Genomic DNA, 16407 nt, shown 5'->3' on the forward strand with positions numbered 1-16407 from the left:
TTGGGAGGCTTCCCTGGTGGTCCAGTGCAATGCAAGGGCCGTGGTTTCAATCCCTGGTTTGAGGGACTGAGCTTACTTCAACAGCACAAATACTTTTTAATTTGGCTGCACTAGGTCTTTGTTGCTAGGCATGGCCTTGCTCTAGCTGTGGCGCGTGGGGGCTTCTCTTCCTTGTGGCCTCTCGTTGCGCTGGCTTCTCTCGTGGAGCAAGAAACAGGCACGCGGCTTCAGTAGTTGCGGTGCATGTGGGCATGGCTACTCCCAGGCGTGTGGGTTCTTCTTGGACCAGGGATCAAACCCGTGTCCCCTGCATTGGCAGGAATATTCTTTTTTTTTTTTTTTAACTCATTCATTTTTTAATCGAAGGATAATTGCTTTACAGAATTTTGTGGTTTTTTGTCAGGCTGCAACATGAATCAGCCATAGGTATACATATATCACCTCCCTTTTGAACTTCCCTCCATCTCCCTCCCCATTCCACCCCTCCAGGTTGACACAGAGCCCCCGTTTGGGTTTCCTGAGCCATACAGCAAATTATTTTACATATGGTTATGTACGTTTCCATGTTATTCTTTTCATACATCTCACCCTCTCCTCCCCTCTCCTCAGGCAGGAATATTCTTAATTACTGGACCACCAGGGAAGTCCTAGAAACTTTTTTCTTTCCAAAATGTGGAACACTTTACAAATTTGCATGTCTTGCTTGCACAGGGGCTATGCTAATCCCTGTATCATTCCAGTTTTAGTATACGTGCTGCTGAAGTGGGCACCCTACACACTTTTAACACGGTGCTTACCACGTAATGGCGCTGTGCTCCAACATTACACATATTATCTCATGTCAATCTCTCAACCATAAGGAAGTTATATACTATCTTCCCATTTCAGAGATGAGGAAAAATGAGGATTGACTAGTGAGGGGGATGGCTTTCACTGGAACCAGGTCTTTCTGACTCCGAGGGCCTATTCAAAGCCTAGCTCCATCCCCCTTGGTGGTGCCCCACTCAGCCTCTGGCATTCCCGCCTTCCTCCTGGGACAGAGAAGTCATGTTATTTTTCCATATTTTGCACATGCTGCTCCTTCTGCCTGAAATACTCTTCCCAGTACCTGCCTCTGACTCTTATCCAATTCTCCCAAACAAAACCCCTCTATGTATTACCCAGCCCTGCAGACTTGCTCCTTATCAGGGCTTCCACTCTTTCTGTGCTTTATCATTATGATGGTATTTGTTACTTGTTGCTACTCTGGCATTTATACTTTACATTGTATCCATGTGCTTGCTGTAGGATTCTTGAGGGCCAAGGTTCTATCTTTCTCTGCTTTGACTCCTAATTCCTAGCATCAGGCAGCCCAGAGAGGCATCCAGATACACCAGCTGGCTGAGGTTAGGGGGTGAAGCCACTGTGTTGGGACTAGAGAGAATACTGCAGCTTCAGGAGTAGTTCCTAAGCAAAGGACTCCTCTGCCTCCTGCCTGGGGCCAGGGTTGTAAAGGCAGATGAAGGAGAGAGGCCCCAAATCCCCACTCTTGACATGAGAACAGGGATGCTGTGACTCCCCTGGGGATCGGAGAGTGGCCAAGGGGGAGGCTGAGGGGTTGGGGTCCGGCCCCCCACACTCTCATTTCATTCCCTCGTTCCTGGGCACACCACACATCTCTTTGGGCCTCAGTTTCCTCGTATGTGATACGGGAACAATGGTTGCTACCTCAGGTGGGTGTTGGGAGGGTTAGATGTGGGTGGTGCACCTGGCAACGTGGGACACAAAGGGATCCATGCCAAACTGCCTGCCGGCGGGTGGTTGAGGCAGGCAGCCGGCCAGAGACAGACAGCTACACGCCTGTGGTCAGCCAGGAAGCCGGCCAAAGGTGGGGACCCAACTAGCAGCTGTGTAGCAACGGCGTCCTGGCTCACACCCATTGGTGGCTGTGTGGATGGCTGGCTTAGAGGCTGAGCGAGAGGCTGGGTCAGAAGTGGCTCGGAGGCATGGAGACCAGGGGACCAGACTCAGGGTGAATTCCAGTGGGCATTCTCCAAGGGTGAGGTCACCACCAGGAAGGGGGTGGTGGCTGGGGTTAGAGCCAGGACACAGAGCCAAAGGTAAGGCCCACTGCCTGGCACAGTAACAGGCCCCTCCCATGGTGAGGTGCTGGGGTCCTTATTTCTATCTCGGGAAGCCTGGTGTTTCCTGTTTAACATGTAGCTTAGAGTTGGGGGAAGCTGGGGGAGGGGAAGAAGCAAAGCAAAGGACACTTCTTGAGCACCCGCAAGCGGGTCCAGCATGTTTAATCCACATTTCGTGGTGATTATTTTTAAGCCCAGTTTGAAGATGGTGCAATCAAGGCTCAGAATGGTGGAAAACTTCCCCCAAAGTGAAAGCGGTATAACTAATGGGTGAGAACCCAGAGACTTTGGAATCAAGCATATCTGAGTTCAGACCTGAGCTCCAACACCTGTTCATGCAGAGTTACTAAAGCTCCCTGAGCCTGTTTCCTCATCCGTGAAATGGCAATAATGATAGTCAGTACCTCACTGTGAGGGCTCAGTGAGATGACGCATGTGACATCTAGCCTTCAGGGAGGGCTAGCCACCATTGTCCCTGTTTTGCTGCTGTGACAACTGAGCCTGAGGCTGGTGAGGCCATGTGTGCCCCATTAGTGGAAGGCGAATTTAGGACCTGAACCCAGATCTGATTCTTTCTTCCCGACTTACACCATCGTGCAGTGGCTGGTGGCGGCTTCCAAAAAGCTGGGGAGGGAAGGCTCCCAGATTTCCGGCTGAGCCATGTAAGCCAGGCTGGGGACCGGGGTTTGGGGTCACGCCTGCACCCGGTGTTCCAGGCAGCAGAGAGGAACTGCGACAGCGTGCCTGGAAGCCCTGCTCATTCACGGCATCCTGCCCTCTGCTGATATTGTTCTCTGGACCCTTCCAACCCATGGCTTGCACATTAGGGTTTCCGGTAGCCTGGCCAAATTACCTTCACTTACCGGAGAAGCCCTCCCCAGGCGGCTGGGGCAGGGGCTCAGCTGCCCTTGGCCCTTCCCCCAGGCGGAGCGTGCTCAGGCAGGCACAGGGAAAGCCCCAACAACATCACCTTGACCAGCAGGTTCTGACCCTGCAGACTGCCTTTCTCAGAGACACTGCCGACCTGCTTGCTCCCTGCTCCTGGAGCCCAGTGAAGAAAAGGCCGTGATTCATTTCTATTTTAGGGTTGGCCAAAGTCAAGGCACTTGGCTTCGGACCCCAACCATCACAAACACTCTGTAACCTGGGCAAGCCTTCCCCCTCGCTGTGCCCTTCTGAGGGTCTGGATGATACTCCAGGACTCCTCACACTCTGACATTGTAACACTTTTACACTTAGGGTGGATTTTCTAGCTCCAAGTCACCCTTTGAGGAACTGCTTCATTTTGTACTGCTTTGGGTAAAAATAAAGATTTTGCTTAAGACAAAAATAAACAATCTGCTTGCCAATGCAGGAGAAGTGGGTTTGATTCTTGGGTCAGGAAGATGCCTTGGAGGAGGAAATGGCAACCCACTCCAGTATTCTCACGTAGAGAATCCCATGGACAGAGGAGCCTGGTGGGTTACAGTCCACGGGTTGCAAAGAGTTGGATACGATTTAGTGACTTAACAACAAACTGGGACTTCCCTGGTAGTCCAGTGGCTAAAACTCTGTGTGCCCAGTGAAGGGGGCCTCGGGTTTGATCCCTGGTCAGGGAACTAGATGCCACATGCCACAAGTAAAGATCCCATGTGCCACAACTAAAGTCAAGAAAATAAATATTAAAGAACAAACAAACAAACAAAAACAACAAACTTAAAGTGTAAGCTTCTTGAGGCTGTGGTCACTTTCCCTCCCATGTTTAGAAGGCACCCACCATAGTGACCACCCTTCATTCATCCAGGTGCTTCTAAGACCTGCTAAGGCTCTTTGGTGCTTAGCAATCCTGTTGGAAACAGGGTCTTGGCCTTTCCACTGATGTCACTTGGCACTCCGTCTCCTCATCTGTGTAATGGGAAGAAGTGGCTGGCAGGGGAATGGTGGGGTCACAGCAGAGAACATAAGCTCTACAAACTCAAACTTCCATCTCCGCCTCCAGATCAACTGGGTAAACTTGGTATTAGGAGTAGAGGTGCAGAAGCCACATCCCAGGACGTCTCAGGGCTGAGAGGGTTTTGCAGGTGTCTGTGTTGCAGAGGGGTCAGGGGTGTCCCTGTGGCTGCCAGGCCCCGCAGCTGCATTCTCATAACCCCTCTTTCACGGGCCCAGGAACACAAGGCACCCAGAAGGCAACAACAGTGGGGCAGGGGATGCAGAGCCAGCAGCGTCCCGGTGAGATCAGCACCGTGAAATTAGTCAGACGGGATCACCCTGAGATCTTGTGTGCACAGCCAGTGACTCACACCACCAACAGCCTCACAGGCAGAGATGCCAACCTGGGAGGCAGCTGCTCCAGCTCACCTCACCCCGCAGCACACCTTTTAAGGACAGGGAGCTCCGGGCAGCGCAGGGGCCCTGCCTCCGCCCTGAGGCCTTTGCCAGCCCAGCTCCACACCTACTCGGGTTGGGCAGAGGGGCCAGCCCCCTACCTGGGTTCAAATCTGCCGTTGTCACTTTTTAGATATGACCTTGGGCAAGTCAATTTCCCCAAACCGGTTCCTTCACTTGTAATATGGAAATACTTGCCTCACAAGAGAGGAATTAAATGAGGTCATGCACAGAGAAAGTGCTTGGCGAAGGGCACCTTTTAAGGAGTGGCAGTGGAGGCCAATGGCAAGGGAAGGGCTCAGGCTCAGGCATCAGGGTGCTCAGCTCTGAACTCGAGCCCCAGCCCTTACTTGCTGGGCATTTTTGAGTTACTCAGCTCTGCATCAGTGCCTCTTGTATAAAGATTGCTGACGCTACCAGCTTTGTCAGCCTCTTGTGGGGTTAGGATCACGTACTCCATTTTATAAGGTGAGGGGGGCACTGCAGGAGCAGAGCCAGCCCAGGTGTCTGGGGGCTGTGTCCTGGACAAGTTCCCAAGCTCCCTCCATGGGTCTGGTATGTGAATGGGAGCAGTGATGAGAATGCCTGACTTGTGGGGCTGCTGTGGGGGAGGTACCGAGAACAGTGCCTGGCACCCAAGCAGCACCCCTCAACACCGCCTGCTCCCATTCATCTTGCACACAGCTCTTGGCCTTTCTCCACAAATGCCAGTTGCTGGTTTACTTCCTTTTTACATGCCTGTGACAGACTCCAGGCCGGCGGCCTTCCCAAGGCCACAGCCTTGCTGCTGAGCTAGCCCTGCCCTCTGGTGCCCATCACAGACTTCTCAAGGCAGCCCTGGGGCTGACCGCTCAAAGACGCTGCAGTAAGTCAGGCAGTTCCAACAGGGACACTAAGAACACCGAGTGCACGCAGCACCCTAGGGCCAAGGGGAAGGACACCCTGCTGCCTGGTATCCATAGGGTGGGTCTCTCAGCTGGCAAGTGAGCCGAAGGGTGGCTTGGCCACAGGAGAAAAAGCGATGGGCTTTGCTGGCTGGAAACCTGGTTTGCCTGGCACCCTCCTCCATGGGCCAAGGGAAGCCTGGGAACAAGAATGGGCGGAGAGCCTGGTCTCAAAGCCTCTTGAGTTCCTGCCCACATACAGGAAGGACAGCCCGCCTCCTGATGGGTTGGGATGGGCATGGGGCCGGCCAGGTTTCCCAGAGTGTGTACACAGGAGTGAGCACCCGGTTAGCAGAGGTGGCCCCTGGGGATCAGTGACAAGAGCCCAGGCTTCAGAGGAACCAGCTCTGGGCAGAAGCGTGGGCTCTGCACCGAGAGCCTCCATGTCCTCACCTGCATAATGGGGACCACAAACTCCCTTCTGCCTGACGTGTGTGTAAAGCCGTCCCCGAAAGAGTGGCCACCACTGACAACAGCAGTCACAGGAATGGCTGGTCCAGGGCAAGAGGGTGGTGGGGGTCGGAGGGGGAAAACAGCAGCAGCCTGGGAAGGGGTCACAAGTGCTCCCAGAGCCCAGACAGAGTGGAAGCTGGCGACAGTGCAAACCCTAGCTTTATTGGTCCGGTTTTTTCACAGTGAAGCCTCAGAGAACCAAAGGGCCAGCTAATGGTGAGGGAGTAGTGTCTTGAGCTTTCCAGAATCAAGGGTCTACAGGATGCCCATAGCCCAACACATGTCCGCTGCCCTGGCGCCTGGGAGCAAAGAGGGAGGGATGTCTCTGGGGGGATGGGTGTGGGCCCAGGGCCTGTTCTTCACCACGGGAGGTGGAAGGGATCACATAAAGTTCTTTATTACAGACCTACAAAAAATGAGAGAATTACATGTATTACTCTCACTTGTCTGGGTTTCTTTTTTCCTTGTCTTTTCACAAAACAGCAGCAAGAAAGAAAAATGCAGGAGGCAGGTGAGCCAGGCCCCGGGATTCAGATCAGAAGGGAGCAGGGAGGCAGGACGAAGCTGCTACTGCAGGTTGGCCCTGGGCTCTGTCCCAGCATCCCGGGAGCAGAGCCTCAAGCCCGTTTTTCAGTAGCCCTGTTCCTCGGTGGCCACCCTGGAGGGCAGCAGGTCAGGAGCACTTGGGGCTCCTATGTTTGGAGGCCTGGTCTCCAAAGCACAGGCCCACAGGGGCCAGACAGAGGAAGGAGGCGGGAGGGGCCAGCACAGAAGGGTGGTGAGTTCTACTGGGGTCCCCCCGGGACCTCGGGGCCCCGGCAGGCAGGGGCAGTCAGGATGCTTCCCTGCTTGTCAGCCAATCAGTTTCTTCAGGAAAGCCTCTAGCTGGTCTTCATCCTTGATCCCCACAAACTTGTCCACCACATCCCCATTCTTCATAGCCAGTACGGTGGGCACAGCTGACACCTGGGTGGAGAGGACAAAGGAGGTCAAGTCACTCAGAAGTGAGCTCTTCTCCACATTAGCTCCAAGCTCTGGGGAGCGGGCTGCTGGCTCAGGCCTTGAAGTGACTGCCCAGAGCCACAGGCGGGGCCCCCTCCCTTTGCGCAGGGGGACTCCAGGGCCTGGAGGTCCACCCGCTGGAGCAGCTTTTCCACTGTAGGCTCCCAGCTGTACCCTTCCTCCACCAACCACATGACTGACTCACTGTCCCAGTGGTTTGGCTGGAATGACAGGAGAGATTAAAATAACCCATGCAGCTGCAGGCCCAGGCTGGGGGTGGGGAGGAGCTGAGGGGCAGCCTGGCACTCTTTAGCTGGGGGCCTTGGCCAGGTCACACCACCTTTGGAACCTTGGTGCCCTCTCCTGTGAAATGAGGATGAGTCTTGTTGGTGAAGCTTTAGGACAGAAATTAGAGGTTTGTATATAAGGCTGAGTGATCAGGAGCTCAGGCTCTGGGGCTGGTTGATCGAATCTTGACCCATTTGGGGCGAGCCACTCCATCACTCTGAGTCTCGTGCTTTCACCAGGAAATGGAGATACTACCGGGACTTCGATTAGCGGGTACGAGGGCTGAATGGGGTAATCTAGGCAAAATCTCAGCACAGTGCCCTGCCCTGAGCACACAGTGAGCACCCCACAAATGAAGGCTACAGTGGGCACGTCACAAAAGTCGAACCTAGGGCCGAGAGCAAGCTCCTCTGGCTCCCTGTAATGATGGTTAACGGGGTCCAGAAATTCACTGACTCACACTGGGAGTGTGGGAGGTGGGGCTCAGCCTTGAGAGCTGATGTTTATTTATTAGAGGGCTGGACATTCCTGGCCTGTGAAGAGTTTTCTGAAGCTCCCCCAGGGGACCTGTATAGATTACATGGTACATAAATGAGGCTGAAGACCTGCTCTGGCATGGCGCATTTTCTGCTGCCTGGGCGCCCCGCCTGGTATCTGTGGGCATTTGATGAAAAAAACCATATAAACAGAACAAGATAAACACAGACTTTTCTTACATACAAGTTAACTACAAAGTAACAACAGTGATTTCTAAAACATACCAGGTTTTCACATATTCCAAGTGTGGTCCTGCTGGTGAGTCACTTGGGAGGCCAGACTTAAGATTCAGAATATTCTAACTGCGCACACGGCAGTTACACAACAGAAGTGCAGGCCCAACCAGTCACATCTCGGGTGCCCCACGCACTGACTGTGGCAGGCTGTGCATCCCTCTCCTAAGAGGCTTTGCATGACCTAGCCTTCAGGCCCCTTCAAGGACTGTCCTGGGGCTGCTGTGGGCAGCAACTGACACACTTCCCAGAGGCAGTGTGCAGACAGACCCACTGGTGGTGCTGGGCTGGCCACGTGTGCCCTGTCATGGTCCCACCACCGGCTCCTGTCCTTGTCACTCCTGCCCCTGGCATGGGTGACAGCAGGAAGCACAAGGATCCACCACGTGGCTGCTGGCTTCTGGGTCCAGAAGGCGCCCTCAGGATGCAGTCCCTGGAGGTGCCCCAGAGCCTGCACATGGTCTCTTACGCCCTCTAGTGGTCTGTGGAGGCAGTGGCCTCACACCTGGCAACTCTCCACTGAACCCAGAGGCTCAGGCACTAACTGCTCCACTTTACTTGCTGGACCTCACCTATCCTGTGCTTCTTTAACTAAGATGAAACTGTATCTCAATGTCTGAGGAGAGGTCTGATTGTTTTTACAGGTCTTCCCTCTAAGCAGGACCCTATGCTCACTGAGGTGGCTTGGAGTAGACTGTTTTCCTCCTGAATTCTAGATGATCCCCTGTATAATAATTACATTAGTGTAAACTCATGTACATGGTTACACATGCAGACAGTGCTGTAGCTGGGTGTACAGCAGACATGCTGCGGCTGCATTTTCATGACAACCAAGGTCTAGTCATTACTTATCAAGGGAGTTCTTTGAGGTCTGAGCCTAGACACACAGACAGACACACACAGAGCCAAGCTCCTGCCAGAGCAGGATCTCCCAGGACACTGCAGGGATACCTGAGCTATGACTGGACTCTCCTCATCCCCGAGGAGGAGGAGGTGGCTTTGCTGACCCTGAGTTCGGCTCACAAATCTGGAGGGGCTGGTGCTTGTAAAGACTGCCTTAAATGGAAGTGCACAGGGCCTTGGCACATTCTTCTGGAATGGTGATGTGAGTTTCAGGGGATTGTGGTAGAGCAAGAATTCAACTTCCCTCTCCATTCTGGCGCCACTGAGGCAGGCGAGGGGCCAGAGAAGGAATGAAAGGATGCACTAAAATGTGCTGCCTTCCTCCTGCCCAGGAAGCCACGTGGAGGTGGCCCAGGCTTGGCTAAAGACCCCAGGAACCCAGGAGAGGTAACGCCTGTGTGTGTCTCCACCCCGCCCACACCGCCACTGTGCTTGGCGCCCTGCCTTGCCCTCTCCTGTCGCAGCCCAGTTTCCTCTATTTGTGAACTGCTAAGGACCTCCTGGCGGAGAAGGCAATGGCACCCTACTCCAGTACTCTTGCCTGGAAAATCCCATGGGCGGAGGAGCCTGATAGGCTGCAGTCCATGGGGTCGCACAGAGTCGGACACAACTGAAGCGACTTAGCAGCAGCAGCAGCAGCAGCAAGGACCTCCTGCAGACAGCCGCAGCACTTGCTATTGTTAAGTCGCTAAGTTACTATGTATTACTTCAGAAGTACTATGTATTACTTCAGTAATGCTGAAATACTATGATTCAATGAACTGTCTGTGAGGTTATGGTGGCAGTGGTGGTTTAGTTGCTAAGTTGTGTCCGACTCTTGTGACCCCGTGGACTGTAGCCTGCCAGGCTCCTCTGCCCATGGGATTCTCCAGGCAAGAATACTGGAGTGGGTTGCCATTTCCTTCTCCACTGTGAGGTTATATGACCATTAAAAAAATTTCAAACAAAAAACCCAAACAATGTACCCCAAATGTTGGCAGTGATTTGTTTGGATAGTAAGATTACTGCTATTTGGTGGTTCTGAAAATGCTGTTTAAAGGGCATTCTCTGTAAGATGAGATAAATAATGAAACTCCATGTGTGAGGTGAATATCAGAAGCCCCAGAGAACAGCATTAAGGGTCAAGGTCCACACCCCGATCCACTCTTTCTCTGCAGAGTCTGAACAATCGGGGAATGCCCAGCCAGAGAACCTGAGGAGCTGGGGAAGAAGAGGGCCCTTCACTTGGCCAACTCAGGGCAGTGTGTGTGTGTGGCGGGGGGAGGCACACCCCAAGGCCCTGGGCGACTTTCCCTCCTCTCTCCTTTGGGAGATGGTGAAATTTTAGGGTGGATAGTTAATGGAAACATAGAGTATGGTGGCAGGGGAGAGGAATTTGTGCAAGGAAGGAGACACACCCTGGGAGTGTGTGCTGGGCTCAAGAGTGGCAGAAGAGTTTGGGGAGAAGCCCCTAATTCCCTGAATATGACTTAAAGCAGCTTCTCCAAGTTCATTCACCATTTGGAAAAGGCCTTCAGGCCTTGGAGGAAGCTGTCCCAGGAGGAACTATGGATCCCTTAGCTGAGACGTCCTCAGACTCTCTTCCAAAACACCCAGGTGTGAAGGAAGGAAGGACGGGGGTAGGGGAAGGGTCAGGAAGAATCACTGAGGGAGCTTCCTAAGCCAACAATGACCTGGCAACTGGTCAGCTCAGGACCTGGCAAGACCAAAATGCTGTGTCCAGGTGACAGGGCCCAGCAGCCTTGAGGTCCCTCTGTATGACCCATGTACTCTCTGGACGGTGGACAGAGAAGACCCTACAAGAGGACCCCTCCCCTGCCACACACTTTCCAGGCTTAACCACAGGATTTCAGGGCCAGGCTTAACCACAGGATTACCAGGAACGCAGACTCCCAGCAATGCTGGCAAGGTGGTCCTGGGAATTCTCATCACCTGTGTGACCACAGCTGGAGGAACTGGGTTATCCCTTGTAACCTTAGAGTTACCACAGCTCCTGGGGCACTGGATGTCGGTGCTTGGGATGTGTCAGCCTAAGTTCTATTGGCTGAGACCAAAGCTGTGGTATCAGGAGGGAGGGAGCCTAAGACATGTGAAGTCTGTCTGTCCTCCTGGGGTGGCCAGAAGCTCCAGCCCTGAACTCACACTGGAAGGCCACACCCACTCCCATAGCTCCTGTGGGTCTCTGGGGAAGGATGGACAAGCAATGAAAGCTGGGGGCCCCTAAATGGCCAGACCAGTGCCTCCCTGACTGAAAGATCAGTGGGAAAGCTGAGCCCTGTAAGCCGCTCTGGTCACCCAGTGCTGTGGGCAGTCTTACTGGGGTATCATCCCCCCAACCACCTGCAGTCATCATCCGTGGCTTTGCCTGCCCAGCATCTCTTGCCCTTGCCTCTGGTCAGGGCAGCCCGGCTTTCCTTGAGGGACCACTCCCAGCCCCAGGTCCAGGTCTGGGGCAGCCAGCCTATTCTCACCCTGCCCCCACCCATTCCTGCCACAGGGACTGTGGAGGACAGGCACCTCTACTTGATCTGGTCTCAAGGGAATCAAACATGGACTTCTAAAGTCTGAGAAAGGGAGAGGCCACCTCTTTCATCACTACTACCAAGAAAGAGTGAAGGTTCACTATGGCCAGATCCAGATATTTCAAGAGAACCAGAAATATGGATTTTCACATGAAATCTACTTTGTTTTAAATACTAGCATCCAGCCCATTACTAAAAAAAAACCAAACAAACCACTTTGAGGGCCAGACCAGCCAGGCCAATCAAGTTGCTGAGCCAGATGTGACCCACAGGCCACCAGGTATGTGACCTTGGCTCTGTAATGACTGTCTTCAGCATGGCTATTCAGGCTCCTCCCAATGTGGCCGCAGTCAGCCTTCCCAGCCTCCTGTTTGCTCACTCCTTGCTCAGCCCTTCACCCTGGCCAACCAGCCACAATGGACCACTCCCTGTTCTCCAAAGACAGGTCTCCATGGCCCAGAGGATGCCTTACATCCACATATTTCCTGCTCCTCTTCCTCTGGCCCACTCTGCACCAGGCATGCAGGCCCTGATGTTCTCTGAGCAAATGTGTGAGACCCTGATCTCATGGTCTTTGTAAAAGATATCTGCTCTGCCAGAATCCACTTCCAAAGAGCTGCATAGCTCATTCTTTACTCCTTCCAGGTCTCTGCTCAGATGATGCTTTTCAGTGAGGCCTTCCCTACCCAACCCTTTAAAAAAAGGAAACCCTCCCTGCCCTAGGCCCAGCACTCCCACCTGCTCTTCTTGATTTCTTTTTTCCCAGGACACTTATTATCTGAAACAGGGAACAGTGACCTGTGGCCCACAAGTCTAACCCGCCACCTGGAATTTTGTAAATGAAGTTTTCTGGCACATGGCCGTGCCCATTCATTTAGATTCTATGGTTACCCTTGAGCTACCAGACAGGTGAGCATTTGCAACAGAGACCAGTGTCCTACAAAGCCTCAAACAGGTACCATCTTGTCCTTTAGAGAACAAGTTTGTGGATGCCCAATCTAAAACACTAGCACTCAGGCTCCACGAAGGCAGGGACTCTGTCAGTTCTGTTCACTGCTGCATCCTCAGCCCCGAGTCACAGCCCTGGCATTGAAGGCACTCTGGATACATGTCTGCTGAAGAAATGGACAAGTCAATCAAACACGGGAGAGCAGCTCATGTCTTCGTGTCTGTGTGCTCTTGGCCCTGCCTTCTTCTCTGTGCATTCTTCACGGCTCCGCTCAGAGGGTCCCTCTAATGTGACACATTCCTTGTCCCCTCTACCTCCCTCCCTGTTCCCCTTGGAACAAGGAGCTCATCTTGTTTGTGCCAGAATCATGTACGCCTGGCACACTGCAGGGACAGATGGATGAATCCATGAATGAGGGTGGGCCATCAACTTCCTGAGACTCAGAGAAAAACCCAGTGTTTGGGGTCATATATCCCAGTTCCTAAAGGTATTGAAGAGAGACAGGAGGCTCAGAGGGTTAATGGAGTCACAGCTGCAAAGTGCTCTAAACCCCTGAGAGCTCTAGAAAGAATCAGGACAGCCCCTTACTGACTCCCTGCTGGTCCCTAAGACATTTCCAGCTACCCCGTGACCCCAAGCACCCTCACCAGTTGCCCTGTGGCAATCCCCTGCAGATCCATACCTCATACTCTAGGGCGAGGTCTGTGTGGTCATCGATATCCACTTTGGCCATCACCACCTTTCCATGCTGCTTGGCCACCACCTTCTCTAACCGGGGCCCCAGGATCTTGCAGGGACCACACCATCTTGGAAGGGGAGAAAGAAGCATCCCATCACAGAAGTGCTTGCCCAACGATCTATAGTCCTCTAGGACCTTCCCTCGTCCTGTGTCTTTCTGCTGGACCCTCTCCCCTTGTCACCTCTCCCTACAGTGTGTGAATATTAACCTGCGATGCTGACAGGCTGGTTAATTACAGGAGACTCTGCAACTAGGGAATTTTCACAGGTCCTGGATTTCTAATAACACGGGCCTCATCCTAAGACTCTTAGAAAGGGTATTTCTTAGAAATGGGATTTGAAGTTAAAACGTTTAGGTTCAAAGACACGCTTCCTCACCAATCAGCTGATTATGCTGAAGCCTCAGTCTCCTCATGTGAAAGAGACTGTGGCTGTCAAAGCTCTGATGATAAATTAACTAAGATGACGTGGATAAATGTGTTTTGTAAGCTGTGGAGTTACTTCAAACACCTCACAGCCTCAGAACTAAGGGAGCAGAAACCAGTGGCTATGGAGTTTCATGACATGCCAGTCACGGCACCAGGACCTCCTCAGTTTTTACTACTCAAAACCCTCAACCCAGCAAAGAAAAAAAAAAATCTTCCTAAGAAACTGAGGCCCATACAAGTTCCCAGAACTGTGCAAGGTCTGGGACTGCATCCAAGACTGTGTTCCAAGGGTCCTCTTTGAGGCCTGGGTTACTCTGTGATCCCTGAGGCCCTGGGTCAACTGCCATGACTGCACTGGACACAGATGTTGCCCTCCAAGTGGTAAGCCTAGGCTGTTATCCCTAAGTATGTGGCACTAAGGACAGTGGCTGGCACTCAGTGAACAAACTCACCCCTTGCTTTCTTGGTGGGGAAGAAGATGAGGCATCAGCCAACTCTTTATGCATCTTGGAAGCCCTCTCTGGTGTGCTCACCAGACCAGGATGGCAGGATAGCTCTGCCTTCCATGAATCCTTGGTTGGTGACTCCCATTTTATTCTTAGCCTTTAAAACCCTTCGCATTCAGAGATTCCAACAAATGAACTCACAACACCTAAAAACCCAGTCTGCAAGACTTTATCTCCTACCACAAATGAAGACAAGAAGCAACAAGGCCACCACATGGTCTGCCCAAGGTAACATGGTGAGTCAGAGAAAGAATAGGAACGAAAGCAAAAGAATCTGTCAGTGGTTTGCCCAGAAGGCCTTCCAACTTTTAACTCAGGCTACACTGGTTCCTTTCAGGCTGCCCTACTCTGAGGGGTTTGTCCAGTAGTTTTGGAGTCAGGCATCGAGCCAGGTCTCAAAGGTCTAGAAATGAAGAAGGCCAGGCCAACCACCAGAAGACCATAGGCACTTAAATATCCCTAAAACAAACTCATACAGCATTGGAAAGAAACTCTCTGCCCATGGCCTGCAAGTGTGGGCACCACTGCAATGGCACTGAAAACTTTTTGCCAGCCCTTTCCAGTCTGGATGGCAAGAGTTAGTTAAAATAAAACTAACCCTCTGCAGGGATCTGTATATGTTTGGTATACACCAAAGGTCAGATGATGCTAGAGGCATGTTTTTCCTGATTTGGTTCAAGCTGAAAATGACCTGAGCCTCTTGGGTAGTGAGATACAGAATGTAAGTGCTTCCAAGCACTAATCATAGTGAGTTGTTTTTTTTTTAAGTTATTTTTAATTGAAAGATAACTGTTTAACAATATTGCATTGATTTGTGTCATACATCAATATGAATCAGCCATAGACATACAGAGTTTACAAGACTGTTTACTAGTCTGTCTCCTATCAAACTGCACGTAATCTTTGAGAGAAGGGACTGGGTCTCCTCAACCTTTGCAATGTGTCTACGTATGTTGTTGTTGTTCATTCACTTAGTTGTATCTGACTTTTTGTGACCTCGAGTCAATGTATGAGAAGTATCAAATGGAGTACTGAGACACAGAAGCCTCTCAATAAACAAATACCTGAATAAGTGATACCCCAGTCTTCCGTGAACCCCCAGGACTCACTGTGCATGGAAATCCACAACCACTGGTGTCTCACTATTGACAACTCGGTCTTGAAAATCAGGTCCATCCTGGATGTTAAAGGTTGTTGAACAGACTCTGGTGGTGTATATAGACCGGGCTTGGCTGGGTGTTACTGTCAGGTAACCAGGACTGTACTGTGGGGTCTGCAGGGCCCTGGAGGCGACGGGTGCCCACCGACTCTGAGAGGGCTTCCCGGAGATTATGGAGGTCAGGAACCTCCTCAGAAGAAGTCGCTGAGCCATCTGTGAGGGGAAGAGGCAGGGACAGTGGGGGCAGTCAACACATCAAGAAATAATAATAATAAAAAGGTATGTGGGAGTACCGTGGTGGTGGTGGTGGTGGTGGTGGGGTTCGAGATGCAGGACCAGAAGTAAAACGCCGGAAAATAATACATAAGATTTCTGGAGTAGAGGTGAGTAAAGAATGAGAATCAAAGGGAAGGAATCAATAACCATCATAGGTTAAAAAAAAAAAAAAAAAAACAGTACAAGAAAACTGGGTCGACAACCAACGAATCAAGATATTATGGAATTACAATAGAAGAGGAGGAACCAATATTTACAGAGCATCCGCTAACAGTCAGGTATCTTACATACATTAGTACATATACATTATCAACCTTGCAAAGGTTTCAATAACGCTATCACTCAAAAGGATTCCGAGGCTCAGGTAAATTGTGACATGCCCAAAATACATTATTAAATAAGAGTCAACAACAGAACCCAAGGCGGTCTGAGAAATTCTTACTCTATCGATTACTCTTCTTAAAAGTGTTTAATGGAAAATTAAAGACAAAGAGAGGGTTGTCAAAGGATCAGGAAAGAGGAACCACAACAATTCAGGGAGCAACGAAGAGGCATGGGGGCAGGAGTGTGGGGGAACTAAAAAGGAGGGACATGTGTGTAGAAGGAACTGGGAACTGGACGCCAGCAGGGACCCCGGCTCCTCGGAAAGCAGGTTCCCCCCTCCAGGGTCTCCGCCCGCCGGCCCGCACAGGAAAACGCCCGCAGTGTGCCTCAGCCGCAACACCACCTCGAGCCACCCCAAGGGCCTCCTACCTCCCTGCAGCGAGAGCAGAGGGATGCACAGCGGGTCCCTCCGCACCGGTCAAGGGCACTTCTGTTGTCACTTCCTGAGGGGGCGAGCCTTTACCGTCACTTCCGGGGACAGGCAACCTAGAACACGTCTTTCCGCAACGCGAGGGAAGACGAGGGCGGAGCCTCAGTTGAAAACCGGAAGAAAAGGACTCCTGGAGGAAGAAACCGGAAGTGGGGCCGTTATTTA

At 52.0% G+C, this 16407-nt stretch overlaps 1 protein-coding gene and 1 non-coding gene across 2 annotated transcripts; both read right to left on the minus strand.

Moving 5' to 3' along the window:
• Positions 1-666: 666 nt before the first annotated feature.
• LOC147372443 (U6 spliceosomal RNA) lies at positions 667-770 on the minus strand. Its single transcript, XR_015165016.1, has one exon. It is a non-coding gene; the product is annotated as a U6 spliceosomal RNA (small nuclear RNA).
• Positions 771-6028: 5258 nt separating this feature from the next.
• TXN2 (thioredoxin 2) lies at positions 6029-16250 on the minus strand. The gene is made up of 4 exons (XM_086401349.1): positions 16182-16250; positions 15103-15365; positions 13004-13127; positions 6029-6853 (listed from the first exon to the last, which is right to left on the minus strand). The coding sequence occupies exons 2-4, from the start codon at positions 15363-15365 to the stop codon at positions 6740-6742; spliced, it is 501 nt and encodes a 166-aa protein (XP_086257475.1). The 5' UTR covers positions 16182-16250; the 3' UTR covers positions 6029-6739.
• Between the last annotated feature and the right edge of the window lie 157 nt (positions 16251-16407).

The sequence above is a fragment of the Bos grunniens genome, chromosome 5 (genome assembly GCF_055505025.1).
Source record: "Bos grunniens cultivar Pamir isolate PY7600 chromosome 5, Bosgru_T2T1.0, whole genome shotgun sequence".
NCBI classification, from domain to species: domain Eukaryota; kingdom Metazoa; phylum Chordata; class Mammalia; order Artiodactyla; family Bovidae; genus Bos; species Bos grunniens.

Excerpts from the sequence above, each read along its gene's own strand:
- TXN2 (XM_086401349.1), bottom strand. The coding sequence starts at position 15,365 with ATGGCTCAGCGACTTCTTCTGAGGAGGTTCCTGACCTCCATAATCTCC. Across the intron at positions 13,128-15,102 it reads GTTGTGGATTTCCATGCACA|ATGGTGTGGTCCCTGCAAGA; the intron begins GTGAGTCCTGGG and ends TCCCCTTCCAAG. Across the intron at positions 6,854-13,003 it reads ACCTCGCCCTAGAGTATGAG|GTGTCAGCTGTGCCCACCGT; the intron begins GTATGGATCTGC and ends CTCTCCACCCAG.